General features: G+C 43.2%; 1 protein-coding gene across 4 annotated transcripts in view; it reads left to right on the forward strand.

The window, feature by feature from the left end:
* The window catches only part of sema5ba (sema domain, seven thrombospondin repeats (type 1 and type 1-like), transmembrane domain (TM) and short cytoplasmic domain, (semaphorin) 5Ba), a 149,801-nt gene that overhangs the window by 112,891 nt on the left and 22,254 nt on the right, over positions 1 to 14,656 (forward strand). For 3 of the 4 annotated variants that reach the window (XM_054786373.1, XM_054786375.1, XM_054786376.1), the window contains 8 exons: positions 1,545 to 1,680; positions 1,755 to 1,962; positions 3,002 to 3,209; positions 11,449 to 11,566; positions 12,155 to 12,339; positions 12,418 to 12,561; positions 12,644 to 12,791; positions 12,885 to 13,110. In XM_054786373.1, coding sequence (XP_054642348.1) covers positions 1,545 to 1,680; positions 1,755 to 1,962; positions 3,002 to 3,209; positions 11,449 to 11,566; positions 12,155 to 12,339; positions 12,418 to 12,561; positions 12,644 to 12,791; positions 12,885 to 13,110 — 1,373 coding nt within the window. The remainder of the gene's footprint in view (positions 1 to 1,544; positions 1,681 to 1,754; positions 1,963 to 3,001; positions 3,210 to 11,448; positions 11,567 to 12,154; positions 12,340 to 12,417; positions 12,562 to 12,643; positions 12,792 to 12,884; positions 13,111 to 14,656) is intronic. The other variant, XM_054786374.1, reaches the window with a different exon arrangement.

A 14,656-nucleotide genomic window follows, 5' to 3' on the forward strand; every position in this document is an offset into this window, starting at 1 on the left:
ACTTTTAAACGTGTCCTTTTGGAGCCAAACTGCATGCTGATGGCATCGCTGCAATGATCTAATCTAGCCACTTTTAATAAAGAGACTCCAGACCACAGATGACTGCTTTCTCCTCATAACAGTTTTATCTTGTAAGGCCCCTCGTTAGGCTGATTTATTGATAATTAAAATAATGACTACCTGTGGCGCTTCCTGGTAGAACAAACTGTATGGCGCTATCCTCACAGACCTGCTTCTTCATCAGAGAGCAAGGCGGCCTTTTAATTAACTGTCTGAGCTGCCGTTACTCACTAATGATGAGCCTCCTTATCTATTTGTGACGTGCGTTGGCTGCGCCCTCCACTCCAACAGCTCTCATCTCCAAGTGGAAGAGGAGGAGCAAACAAGAACGAGCTTTTTGGCTGATGAGCAAAGATGGCCGACACATGGAATAAGACGTGCATCCATGAAAATGAAATCGAGATTGTTTGTGCTCGTTTAAACGGATTTAATGCATTTAAACCAATGTGTGTGTGTGTGTGTGTGTGTATATTATTTTAAAAGAAACATATTTAAATTATATATATATATATATTTTAAATATAAATTATTTAAAATATATATTTGTTTTTACATTAGCTAAATATTTCATAAATATTCAAACAAAATATATAGATATTTTTTATTTTAAAGATGTATATTATTGTTAATCAATTAAATATGGTAAAAATATTGACAATTTTTTTTAGCATGAATCAGTTAAATATGTAATAAATATCTAATCATAATATTTACATACATGTAATAAATCCAATATTTAATAAATATTCAAACTATTTGGAATGAATAAATTAAATATGCCATAAATATTTAAACGCAGTTTTTCATGTATTAGTTTGATAAATCATTGAGATATTTTCAAAGCATGTGAATGTTATTGTTTTCCCTTGTGCAGTTCGAGATAAACTCTACTGCCAGCATTAGAATCTTTGCAAACAACCTGACCCAAATTGGTTGAGACAATATTGTATCCGTCTTTGCGTCGCTGATGTTATCATGCAGCATCCTCTTCCTGACAGCTCGTCAGCAGCGTCCTGCGAGTCGCGGCGGGTGTGGTGACGGACGGACAAGTGGGGGCGGGCCCAGCAGCCAACTGCAATAAAAATGCAGCACAGGATCTAATTAGCTTGCTGGCTGCTGCAGCCGAGGAGCGTCAATGTAATAACTTTATTCATGCGGCCAGTTTAGTTGCAATTTATTTTTTTATGTGTCACCTGCTCTCTATTCGTGTGTGTGTGTGTGTGCGTGTGCGTGTGTGTGTGCGTGTGTGTGACTGAGAGGAAGAGAGTGACTTTAATTGTGTTCCATTGAGTGCAGCGCTGATAGAAAAGCTCAGCCTGCAGCCAAAACAAGACATCCAAGTGTGGCTTGTAGAAGTCCTCAGGTCCATTAAGAAGATGGCATCATTACACAGCTGAACACTTTACCCACGTCTTCTTTCTGGAATAATAATATGTCTTATCTTATCCTCCCGTCCCGTCCTGTTGTCACGTGTCATCGTAAAGCAACAGCATTGCGGCGTCGGCCGTGTGCGCCTTCAACCTAAGCGCTATCACACGAACCTTCAACGGACCCTTCCGCTCACAGGAGAACCCCCGCTCCACCTGGCTGCCCACCCCCAACCCCATCAGCAACTTCCAGGTCAGTGTCACGTGACTTCGCGTTGGCTCCGCTCGCCAGTCAGGCCAACTGCTTCTGTTGTCTGCCCTGGTCAGTGTGGCACCATCAAGGACGAGGGTCCAAACGAGGGTCTGACGGAGCGCAGCCTGCAGGACGCCCAGCGCCTCTACCTGATGAACGAAGTGGTCCAGCCCGAGTCGGTGGACCCCCTGGTCATGCAGGACGACGTGCGCTTCTCTCACCTGGTAGTGGATATCGTGCAGGGCATGGACACGCTTTACCACGTCATGTACATCAGCACGGGTCAGTACACATTCTCTGGGAAGACTAACATCCATCAACTCATTCAATACCAAAGACCCGAACACCCGATCACAACAACTTATTCATATGTCTTTTACGTTTTTTTGCACAAGGCAAAAAGAGGTGATGATGCAACTGCACACTAATAGATGTCAGCTTTGGAGCAGTTTTAAGCCATAAAAACGGTCACATTTTATAAGCGCTCGGCTTGTGAATTTCAATGGAAAAAACACACATGGCAGCAAGGAGGAAGTGAGAGAGCGTGGAGGAGCGTAGTGTGCAGAAGGTTACGCATTGTAGGGAAATTTTAATGCATGCACACACGTGCACACACACAGTTCAACTGTTAGCTGATGTGTTTACTGTGGTAAGACTTCACAGTATCTCCCACAAGTGAGTGCAGCCCTCACATTTCAGCAAGCATCTTGTCAAGGGACAATACTATGCAAAGTAAACTTGGATATACTTTAGAGGAGTCAGTGTACAGCTTGTATAGCAGTGTACTGTAGATTTACTGTCAACACACAGCCATTATTGTTTAAATAGCTGGCAACACAGGTGGCAACACAAGTGAGTAGCAAGCTATTTATGTCCTGTCTACCGTCAAGTAGTGGTAGAAGCGTACACGAGTGCTGCCAGCGCTGAGGAGCCTTTGCATCATTGAGGGGAAAAATGAATTCCAACATGTGCTGTGACTTTGTGGAGCAGAGCATCATCCCCTGCCTTGGGAAACTGGGCCACACGGCAGTTTTTCAGATAGTGTATCTTGCCAGGTGCACAACACTTTGCAAAGTAAACTTAGATGTACGTAAGGGTAGTCAGTGTACAGCTTGTGTAGTAGTATAGCTTTACTCGCCACTGAAAATGAGTCCACACGCAGCAATTGTTGTCTAAATAGCTTGAAATAGCAAGATAACTGTGTCTTGCCTGCAGTCAAGCATGGTGCTGGGAGCGTACATGAGTGCTGCTGCACTTAACATGTTTCAAATCTTTGCTTCAGCCAGAGTGTGAACCTTTAGGTCTTGTTCTTCTGGCGCAGAGTATGGCAGCATCCTGAAGGCCTTGGCCACGCCCAACAAGAGTCTCCAAGGCTGTTACCTGGAGGAGATGGAGCTCCTCCCACCGGCCTTGCAACAGCCCATCCTCAGCCTGCAGATCTTGCACAGCGACCGCTCGCTCTTTGTTGGCCTCAGCGACCGAGTCCTGAAGATCCCTCTGGAGAGGTGCTCCACCTACAATACCGAGACGTGAGTACAGACTCTGAGTTATATTTTACTGCCCTCTCATGGCGTCCTCCCCTTTTTCGCCTCGCTGTGGGGACAAAATGGTGCTGTAAGTTTCTCAGCACCCACGTGTCAGGTCGTTGATCTAACGAGATGTCGGAGGTGAGACCAACGTGATGATGGCCTCCAGAGGGACTCGGTGAAGACGTGCGACTTCCACTCACTCTGACAGCTTTTCACACGGCAGTCGGACCCCCGCTAGCTGTTGCTAATATTAGCTTTAGCTGACGACTGAGGAGAACATCATTGCAGGGGAAGACATGACAAAAGATGCTATCTGATAATTATAGCGCTAATCTCACACAATCATCACCTGCTTAGTCAAAGAAGAAGCGCAAAGACGGGAGAAAACGGCTTCCTGTTGAAGGTCACGGGCGGATAGCTTACTGGCGTCTAATTAAACGTTGTGTTCTCTTGCTTGACCAACACGTCTGTTGTAACCTCTGACCGTCATGTGACCCCAGCTCCTCTTTATGATGCGCTACACCAAGTTCAGCGATGATTAGCTCGTATGTTTTAGCGCCACCATGTTAAAGGAGCAAAATGCTTTGTGCTTGCTTTCCTTTGTGTTTGCGATCCGTTTAGGTGGCAAACTTGTTCCTGATCCCTCTGCTTGTTGCTGCCACTCTTCCACTTAGGCAGGAGCCGGTTTGGGAATCTGACGGTATGATAAATAGCACGGTTTGACGAGGCGGTTATGTTTTTGCTGGCGTTATCTGTTTGTTTGTGTTAAAAAAAAAACTTAAAAGGTTTGGAATGGGTTTGGATTAAATTTTCAGGAATTGTCGGATTTGGAATACGGAAGAACTGATGACATTTTGCGGATGGTGCGGACCGCCGTCTGGATCCAGGAATTTTTAAAGGATTCTTTAACATTGCGAGATAGGACCATTTTTGACATTTGTGCGTATAATGCCACACAAAAAATTGTCAGAGCACTTGAAAAACACAGACAGGTTCTACGGGGGGGGGGGTCTATGAGTGCTTCTCTAATTTTAGAATGTGCCACGGAAACAAGGAAACAACGGCCCGCACTTTGGACAGTGTCTCATTCCATGGCTAGAGTGGCCGCTAACGAACGCTTTTGCCGCCAGGTTGCGGTTATTTACCGTCCATTGCCAGCAACAACAACAACAACAACAACCGTACTGTGAGCGCCCCCAGTGGACACACCCACCAGAGACATAAATAGGGAAACTCCACACTTAAAATGTAGAACTTTTGGATCAAAAGTCTTCAACCAACAAGAAGCGCCCGCTTGCCTCAAGTCAACCTTTGCGGATTCCACAGACAATTTTAATATCTCAGTTCTAAAAAGTGGACATGTCTTTTGAAAAGAGGACATCTGGTATGGTTATAAGCTGGAGATGGGAATTTGATTTTCTTTTATTCATTGATTCATTGTGAAAGATGTATTTATAGGTTTCGCTCTCTCCCCAAGACATATTTATACTGTACGTCTTTTACGTTTTTTGTGCTTGAGAGGCAAAATTCACACAATAAAAGAGGTCACGTTTCAAGCTGTTTTAAGCCATAAAAACAACCACAGGTTGGCAGAAGCACATGTGATAAGAGCTCGGCATGGATCATGTGCATATATTAACAGCTAGGAGGAAGTGAGAGAGCGTGGAGGGCTGCAGAAGGTTACGCATTGTAGGGAAATTCTTAGGCATGCACATGCAAATGTGGAAATTGTAAACAGTTGATGGTTGATGGTTATTTTGATGTAAAACAACCCCTTTTGTGGTGTTTATGTTGGTATCGTTGGGTAGATAGCAACATATTTGTGTCAAAGTGAAAGTTATGCTTGAAATGTATCTTTTCTCAAAAAGCTGGTTTTCTCCCTTTTTTAGTTGGGAACTGATATTTTCCTGAAACTTAACTATGTTCTACTGCTGATTACTAAAGAATGGAAAAAGGTAGAAACAAACTTTTTTTTGTGATGAAAGACGAGAGTCAAATGTTTCTTTTGGTAGGTTCTACATTTATATAACCATAGAACACAATATTCTTTGTGCCTTGAAAAATCTGTCAAAACGGCCGCTACTGAAGGGTTGAATTTTGAAAAATAGCTGGGACTGAAGTTAATTGATTGGTTTTTATCGTTGACATATTTTTTGTAGTAATTTATATGTATTATTGATATGTATTGAACACAAGAATGTTACAATGCTGCTTTTCTAATATTTAGACTCAACAGCGCCTCTGCTGGTTGCAACCAAGTAGTGCATTCAAATCGCTTCAAGACACGATTAATCAGCAATCCATTCCACACAATCGATTAATCAATTAGTCTGCAGCTAAAGCACAAATACACACAACCTTACGGCAGATGAAGCATAAACATAGCATCTAAGCTCGGAGCGCATCGCTGCAGCCAAAGTAAATCTTAACCTCTCAGGGTGAGTTAGTGAAGCTGGCTGGCTGGAAGACAGCATGCTGCTATTAGCGTTAGGTGCCAAGTGGCCAGGTCGCGCATAATCACCACAAATAGAGGACAAACACACACTGCAGCATTTGTCTCAAGCAATCTCTAAAAGGCTACATATCACCTGCTGCGGGAGAAAAAAAATAAATGAATTAAAAGATGGATGAGCTAAACGATCTAGCGCCAGCGTGGATCAATAAAAGAAAAGACGAAGCATTAAAAGCACTTTGACTTAATTGAATTTGCGGGATGCTCTCGCTGCTGCAACCGCAAAACAACACAACACACAGCAAGCTAACGCCAGCTGACAATAACGACAACGCAGCTTCGACGCCAACTGCTGCAACTCGGACGTGAATCCAAATCGGAAATGACCTTGCTCGGTGTTAGCATTCAGGATGGACGTGAGCTAATACTTTACTGGCTAAGAACGTTGTAAATTTGACGTAATTTGAACACTGTCGCATTTTCACTCGAGTTGCTGCAACATTTGCGGCCCGTGGCTGCTTTTTAATCGGCCTGCGGCACATTCTGAAGATAGAATTTACCAATAAAACAAAACAAGCAAAACAAGAGCAAAAATGGGAAAATCTGGAGCAATTTTGCAAGCACAAAATCTAAATATTTAGGGGGAAAAAGTTGTTATATAACTAGGAAAATAATATTAATATTATGGGAAACAAACAAAACAACAAATAACGTTGTATTTTTGGGGAAATTAGGGTGTGGGAAAAGTTACAATGTTATGACAAAGTCAAAATCATATGGGAATAAAGTGAGAAAATTGGAAAATGAAAGAAAACAACAGCAGACAAAACATTTGAAAAGAATGAAGTCAAAACTATTAAGAGGAAAAATAGTGTCATTTTAGTCAAATAGAAATAAGAGAAACAAAACAAAAGAAAGTTGTAATTTAATTTATTATTTTTAATTTTAATTCAATTAACATTATGGTAATAAAGTCATAATATTACAAAAACAAAATGTATGAAGATTATGTAAGAAGAAAGTTGAACTATTTAAAAACAACTGCAGAAATGGAAAAAACAAAAGTCTAAACAATTGAGAGACAAATGATGTCATTTTAGTCGCATAGAGTTGAGATATCAAAGCAAAAAATATTACATGATAAATAATATATAAATATTATATAATATAAAAATATAATATAAAAATGTGTAATATTCTGAGAAACAAAGCAAAAGAAAGTTTTCATTTCATTTAATGTATTATTTTTTGAATTTTTATACAGTGGGAATAAAGTCGCAATATTAGAAAAATTACATTTATGAGGATTATGTAAGAAAAAAGTTGAAATATTTGGAAATGGTTTCATGGTAAAAAGCGAAGTTGATGCTAAGTCTATGCGTTGTATACTGTACAGTACGTCACAAAGCTTTCTTGAAATATATCAAACTTCTTAGCATATCTACACGTGTTGCTTTACAAAACATCAAAGTGGCATTTTTCACCATGTGGCGCTCACTGGAAAAAGTTGGACACCCCTGCTACTTGTATAAGGAGACGGTCGGTGATGATGCAGACTTCCCCCTCTGTTTACACAGGGTCTTTCTAGTTTGACACAAATGGGTTTTTCACACTTCTTTCAAACCAGCAGTCCTCCCCGTCCAGAATTTGGACCCAGGAATGTCCCTTCTTTTTAAGATGCAAATGAACTGCGGACTCTGGGCCTGGAAAAACTGCTGTGCTATGTTGTACCGTGTGTTTGTATAAGGGTCGCTTGGCCTCTCCGTGACCTCTACATTGGAGAGACCAATGTCGCTTCTTCTGTCAGTTGGTCATTACTCTGCAGCTCCCCTAGTGGTGACGATGACAAATACAACAGCTGTAATTTCACCAAACTTCACCAGAGTTTATTTGCAAGCTTGTTTGTTCGGGTGATGGCGTTCACTGGTTTTCTTTTAACCGAACAAGACTGAGCAGCATTCAGAGCCCCTAAAATACTTGCATGGCATTTGCATTTTCTCACATTTTTTCTCCATTTCTCTGTGAATAACAAATCGGAATGACAAAATGCAGGCAGAGGGTGTATCTGTGAAGATGTACAGTCGGGCACTGATTGGAGGTGTGCGCTCTACTGAGTGACATGTTAGTGGATCAGGGTTCTGGACTTGACTGGCTGTAATTGGATGTATCCACCGTGGGTGCGAGCAGCGTTGCATCATGCAAAGCTGCTGAAACAGGCTGAGGCTGCAGCCCGAGGGAGGGAGCCTGGCCTCTGGGGTGAGCCTGAGGAGCGCCAGCCTGTCAGTGTCCCCCTCCTGGGGGTGTCAGCAGTCCTGCGGAGGGCGTCTGATCATCCAGATACTCCCCGAGTGTCAGCTCTCCGGCAAACAATGTGGGATTGTTAGCCCTCATTTATCAGCCGTGCCCATCATTGCGGCGATTATACACGGGCACGTTGTTTTTATGCGCAGTAATAAAAAGAGACAACACTTTTTACAGCGTTTGCAAACGATTGAAATCGGCAATTACAGCCAGAGACAATGCGGAGGATTTATGTCCACACAGGGGGTCAGACATATTGGTTTATAGGCATTGGGGGGGGGGGCTCTCTGCTGCTCGCCCTGTTTAAAATTTAACAAGCCATGTTTTGACTGATGACGGTTTGAAAGCGAGCCAGAGGGCCTTCCTGCTGCTGAATTAAACATACGTCGCACACACGTCGATGCTCGCGTGCACGCTGACATCCAGCACACGTGCACACGGCGTTATTATCTTTGTAAAGACACAATGTCATTCATACGTCAGAAGCCACTCTGCAGTCGGCTAGTCAGGTCTGATCAGTGTCTATTCCCAATGGAAGTTCTTGATTCTGGTCGCTGTCTGACCTTTTGTTCGGGCTTTTCAATCTTCCCCATGGAAAGTCACGTGAATATGGATCTTCTGCTTCCGTCATAAACGCTTTCTTACGTGTACAGGCGATGTTGTAAGTCACATTTCAACATTCTTCAGCTTACAAGTGGAAAAAGAAGTGATAAAGTAGTGCGATAATCCCTAGTTTATTGCAGTTAATGGATTCCAGACTCGACCGTGATAAGTGAATTTCTACTAAGTAGGTTTTTTTTTATTATGGAAAGCATAGAAAACCTGTTTACAATCTAGTAAGCTCGGCTTTTAACATGCACTCTAGACATCAAATAACACCCACCCGTCACCGCTACATTCATATTGCACAATAAGCTGTAGTGCATATAATCGGAGAAAAAAAAAGCATAGATAAGCCTTGTGCTCGTGTGTGTTGCAATAAATGTGTCCCGGACGTGTGGACAGGAAGTGACGTTGGTGGCTCAGAGTTGAGTTTTAGTTGGATTACGGCCAGTGGCCCGTGTTGTTATTATTATGATGATGATTATTATTACATTAAACCTGCAACCTGCAACGCCTCTTCTTCTAGCAATCACGTCTGGTGCTTGTCTCACCAAACCATTACTGACACCTAGTGACCAGTGTAGAATACTACATTCCCAATTTCAATGCAGCTTCTTAATTCCGTGTATTTTGTATTTTAATTTATTTAGATATTTTTATGCTTGGAAATGCTTAATTTTGGTAAAAAATACATAACATTTGCTTCAATATGCAGTTTTTGTTTACTAATAATATGCCGTATTCAACCACAAAACAGTGTGATTTATTTATTAATATATTTTTGAAAACCGTGATAGAGTGAAGGCACGAAATTTGAACAGTGATGTGGCGAGGGATGACTGTAAATGTAATGTAGTGAACATGAGTGGCTTAGAGTGGGGGGGCAAGGGGGTGGGTTAAGGTGCACAAACACCCTGAGCACAACATATTTTGGGGGCAGTAGAAAATTTGGTCACACTTTACAATACACAAAAATACAGCAGTTACTGAGGAACTAATGAAGAACTAATGAGGAACTAATGACTAAACCACGTAAATTTAGACTAGTTACTGAGGAACTAATAAAGAACTAATAAAGAACTAATGACAAACTGAGTAGAGTAGTAACTAAGGAACTAATGAAGAACTAATGACAAACTAATGAGTACAGTAGTTACTGAGGAACTAATGAGGAACTAATGACTAAACCACATAAATTTAGACAAGTTACTGAGGAACTAATGAAGAACTAATGACAAACTAATTAGAGTAGTTACTGAGGAACTAATGAAGAACTAATGAGGAACTAATGACTAAGCCACATAAATTTAGACTAGTTACTGAGGAACTAATGAAGAACTAATGACAAACTAATGAGTAGAGTAGTTACTGAGGAACTAATGACAAACTATTGAGTAAAGTAGTTACTGAGGAACTAATTAAGAACTGATGAGGAACTAATGAGGACCTAATGACTAAGCCACATAAATTTAGACTAGTTACTGAGGAACTAATGAAGAACTAATGACAAACTAATTCGAGTAGTTACTGAGGAACTAATGAAGAACTAATGAGGAACTAATGACTAAGCCACATAAATTTAGACTAGTTACTGAGGAACTAATGAGGAACTAATGACTAAGCCACATAAATTTAGACTAGTTACTTAGGAATTAATGAAGAACTAATGACAAACTAATGAGTAGAGTAGTTACTGAGGAACTAAAGAAGAACTAATGATGAACTAATGCGGAACTAATGACTAAGGCACATAAGTTTTAAGTAGTTAGAACTAATGAGTAGTGGTCAGGGTTAGGCTTAGGTAGGTTTGTTCCTCATTAACTACTGTAATTTTGTGTATCTTATTGTAAAGTGTTACCCAAGATTTCAAAATAAGAAAAAAAAATTGTCGTCCTAGTTCATAAATGTTTTTAAAAAAAATCATAATTTCAAGTTTTAGTAATTGTCTTGCCTCTCTCCCCCCTCCCCTACCTGCTGTAGAGGCCCTGTCCACTGAGAGTGAATGTATGGGGAACATGGAAGGGCTGTGTGCTACAAGGACCAAGAAAACACGAGGAAAATACTGATTGCAGTCCCATTTTTGTTTGCATTCTGGATTCTTGCATGCATTCTTAGATTCACTGGTTGCATTTTGGGCTTTTGCAACAGGAATATTTTGGTTACAAGCTTACATGCTCCTTCTATTCATCGGTCCACGCAAGCGATCTGCAAATGAGACGACCTTGAGCCAAAAAAAAGTGAGACCTCAGAAATGGACCATTAGACAGGCCCGGCTGTCCTCATTACGATGACAGCGTGCTGCTGACGGAAATGTCATTTGAGTCAATGTCACCGAGGAAGCTTTTTACATCCTCTCCTGCTCGGAGACGGAAGCGCTGACCCGGTGACACCTCAGCGTTCACGCCAGAACCCTGCTGGACTTTGCGAAGCACCCGTGAGGCCTCCTGCCAGGAAGGAAGAGACCTGATGACACCTTTTTAATGGAGGGAAGAAGAAGGCGAGGATGCAGAAAGAGGTGTTAGGAAGGCAGACAGGAAGTGAACTTGTTCAGCTGCTACATTTGTCCTTTGGCTCCTCCTCCTCGTTAGCAGATTTACATTCAATTAGCAGCCATTAAGCCTCGGCCGGCTTATGAATATTTAATCTCTGTTTGGGTGATGTAGGATGCCCGGTGCTGGAGAGGTGAAACTGTTGTTTAATGAACTCGCCGGCATGTTTGCATCATGTGTGAATATATGCTAGAATATTTAGTGATGTATTTAATTTATTGTATTTAATTCCTAACAATATTTTTTATTCATGTGTAATGTTTTTATTTAAACAAGTTTTAAGTGCATCTTAATGACTCCTTTCCCTTTTGATCATATCCCTCGCCCCGTGCAGGCTGTGTCTGGAGGCCAGAGACCCGTACTGCGGCTGGGACACGAGGCAGCGGCGCTGCACGACGCTGGAGGACAGCAGTAACATGAGCCAGTGGAAGCAGAACATCACAGCGTGCCCGGTAAGACAGGCATTCAGGATAGTGATGTGTCGAACGAAGTGGCTCTAAGAGCCGGCTCTTTGAAATGAACGACAGGAGCCGCTTCGCACCGTTGGGAGCCAATAGGGAGCCGATTAGTTTTTTCCTCCTCTTTTTTTCTGTTAAAGGTGAATGTCATTGGTCATTGGTCTGAGCAAGGGGAGGGGCGGGGTTAAACACGCTGTGCCGATTCGTTTGTGAGAAATTTGCAGAGATTTGACCTATTTTATCTATTGAGGCGGGTCTTTGTTTTTGTGTTTTCTAATATTATATTACATTTTTGTAGCTGTTCACTGAGGGTTTAAATAAACCAATTCAAATAATGAACATTTCATTTCATGTATTTTTTACATTAGTAATTCATTTTACACAATACACACCATTTGGTAATAAATGAATTTAGGACAGCAAAAACATCTGTTTTGAGGAGCCACTTGTGAGCCGAAAGAGCTGTCTCTTTTTAGCGAGCCGAGTCAAAAGAACCAGTTCTCTAAAAAGAGCCGAAATTTCCATCATGAATTCAGGAAACAGACCTGGACAACGCTAACGAACAGGTCTTTGTTTTCCCAGATGCAGAACCAGACCACTCATGGCGCCTTCGGGGACTGGACGCCGTGGCAGACGTGCAACAATGACGACGGGGTGGACGGCGTCAGTGCCTGCTTGTGCCGCTCCAGGTCATGTGACAGCCCCGCCCCTCGCTGTGGGGGCAGGAATTGCGAGGGCGCCACCATCGAAGTTGCCAACTGCTCCAGGTGGGGAAAGGTCCAACGCTGACGAATGGTTACCATCATTAGGCGCAAAATGCTGAGTGTTTGTGTGTGTTGCCATAGAAACGGAGGCTGGACACCCTGGTCGTCATGGGGACAGTGCAGCACAACTTGCGGCACAGGCTTTGAGCTGCGCCAGCGGTCTTGCAACAATCCCTCACCGCGTCATGGGGGACGCGTCTGCGTGGGGCTAGGCCGAGACGAGAGGTGAGGAGGACCAGTTGTCAGCAGCTCGATCCATCAACGCATTGTTCTTGCTCAGCACTTTTAACTCCTGGCGTCCTTGCAGGTTTTGTAACGAAGGGCTCTCGTGTCCCCAGCCGGTCCTCTGGTCCCCGTGGGGCTCGTGGACCAAATGCAGTAGCGAGTGCAGTGGAGGGGTCCACTCACGGGTCCGCACCTGTGAGAACGGCAACAGCTGCCCAGGATGTGCCCTGGTAAAGATTTCACAATAAGAGCTCAGACATGATGAAGGAAGAAAACTTGGAAAAGCATCCAGTTGAGCGTGTCTTCTTCCTGCTGCCCTGCAGGAGTACAAAGCTTGTAACCTGGAAGCGTGTCCAGAGGTGAAGAGGAACACGCCCTGGACCCCCTGGATGCCGGTCAACGTGACCCAGGGCGGCGCCCGCCAGGAGCAGCGGACACGCTACATGTGCCGCGCTCGTCTGGCCGATCCCCATGAGCTGCAGATGGGACGCAGGAAGGTGGAGACACGCTACTGCCCCAACGACGGCACGGCCGCTTGCGAGACGGACGGTAAGTCATTGGGCGGAGAGACGCAGCGATCACGTGCTTATCATGCGCCTCTCTTTAAAAACTGTGTCAATGTTCGCTAAATGATACTCTACTATACTATACTATATTATGGGGCCGCACGTTGGCCACACACTGGGTACGAATCTCCATTGCGTGCATGGGTTCATTGGCGACTCTAAATTGTCCATAGGTACGAATGTGAGTGTGAATGGTTGTCGAAGTCAGTTGGGACAGGCTCCAGTATCCCCACGACCCGAGTGAGGATAAGCGGCATAGAAGATGGATGGATACTACAGTATGTTATGGAGTTAAAATCATTCCAAAACCTCACTAACACACAAAATTTGTTTTACTTTTGCCCAACCATTCACAAACTCTGTGTGGTTTGCAAATACAACACATCATTCATCATTCACTAATGCTTTTTGTTTTGCAAATAAGAAATGTTCCTATTATTGTGTGCAGCTGCTCTAGAGGAGTCCAGAAGTCAATACAAAGGCCCGAAAATTTGTAAAATAGGTCCCCTTTCAAGCACAAACTGAAAAAGTATCATGGAAAAATATCCTTCAAGTCCACAAAAACAATTCTACAACTATGAAAAACTCTCATGTGACTTTTGGCACTAATCTTCCACCTTGCAGTTCCACACACAAATGCCCTCTAATCTACACACAAATGCCAGTACTCTTTCTGACAAATGAAATTTGCACTCCACAACAGCAGGTGGCACTGTTTGCGCACTGATTTTTTCCCCCTCTAATCTTTATTCAAGTCCGCCAACAGGACCACGTGTACACACGCCTTCAATTCTTCACAATAAATGCTTGTAGATATAAATCGGTGTTCTGACAAAGTGCTAAAAGTTCATCTGTTAATCTGCTGGGAAGCAACTTAACATGATCGCAGTGCCGTTATCCATGACTCAAATTCATGTTCATATGCGACACTCCGAGTGTGTATGCCTATTTGGGGGCGTGGTCACAAGTGTCACTAACGCAAGTATCCATCCATCCATTTTCTATGCCGCATTGGGGTGCAGGAGCCTATCCCAGCTGAGTTTGGGCGACACCCTGGCCAGCCAGGCCAGCCATGCATGCTCACATTCATACCTCTGGCCAATTTAGAGTCAGCAGTTAACCTGACATGCATGTTTTGGGAGGAAACCGGAGTACCCGGAGAAAATGCACGGGGAGAACATGCAAACTCCACAAAGCAGAGATTCGAAGCCAGGTCTTCTTGGTCTCATGACTGTGTGGTCAACATGCTAACCACTAACCACTCATCCACCGTGCAGCTCCTAATGCAAGTTGAATGAGCAAAACAAGTCCATCCATCCATTTTCTATACCGCTTCATCCTCATTAGGGTCGCGGGGGCATGCTGGAGCCTATCCCAGCTGACTTCGGGTGACAGGCGGGGTACACCCAATCGCAGGGCACATATAGACAAACAACCATTCATACCTATGGACAATTTAGAGTTGCCAATTAACCTCATCTGCATGTTTTTGGACATAAGCCGGAGTACCCGGAGAAAACCCACACACA

This window comes from Dunckerocampus dactyliophorus, chromosome 9, assembly GCF_027744805.1.
Source record: "Dunckerocampus dactyliophorus isolate RoL2022-P2 chromosome 9, RoL_Ddac_1.1, whole genome shotgun sequence".
Classification (NCBI taxonomy): domain Eukaryota; kingdom Metazoa; phylum Chordata; class Actinopteri; order Syngnathiformes; family Syngnathidae; genus Dunckerocampus; species Dunckerocampus dactyliophorus.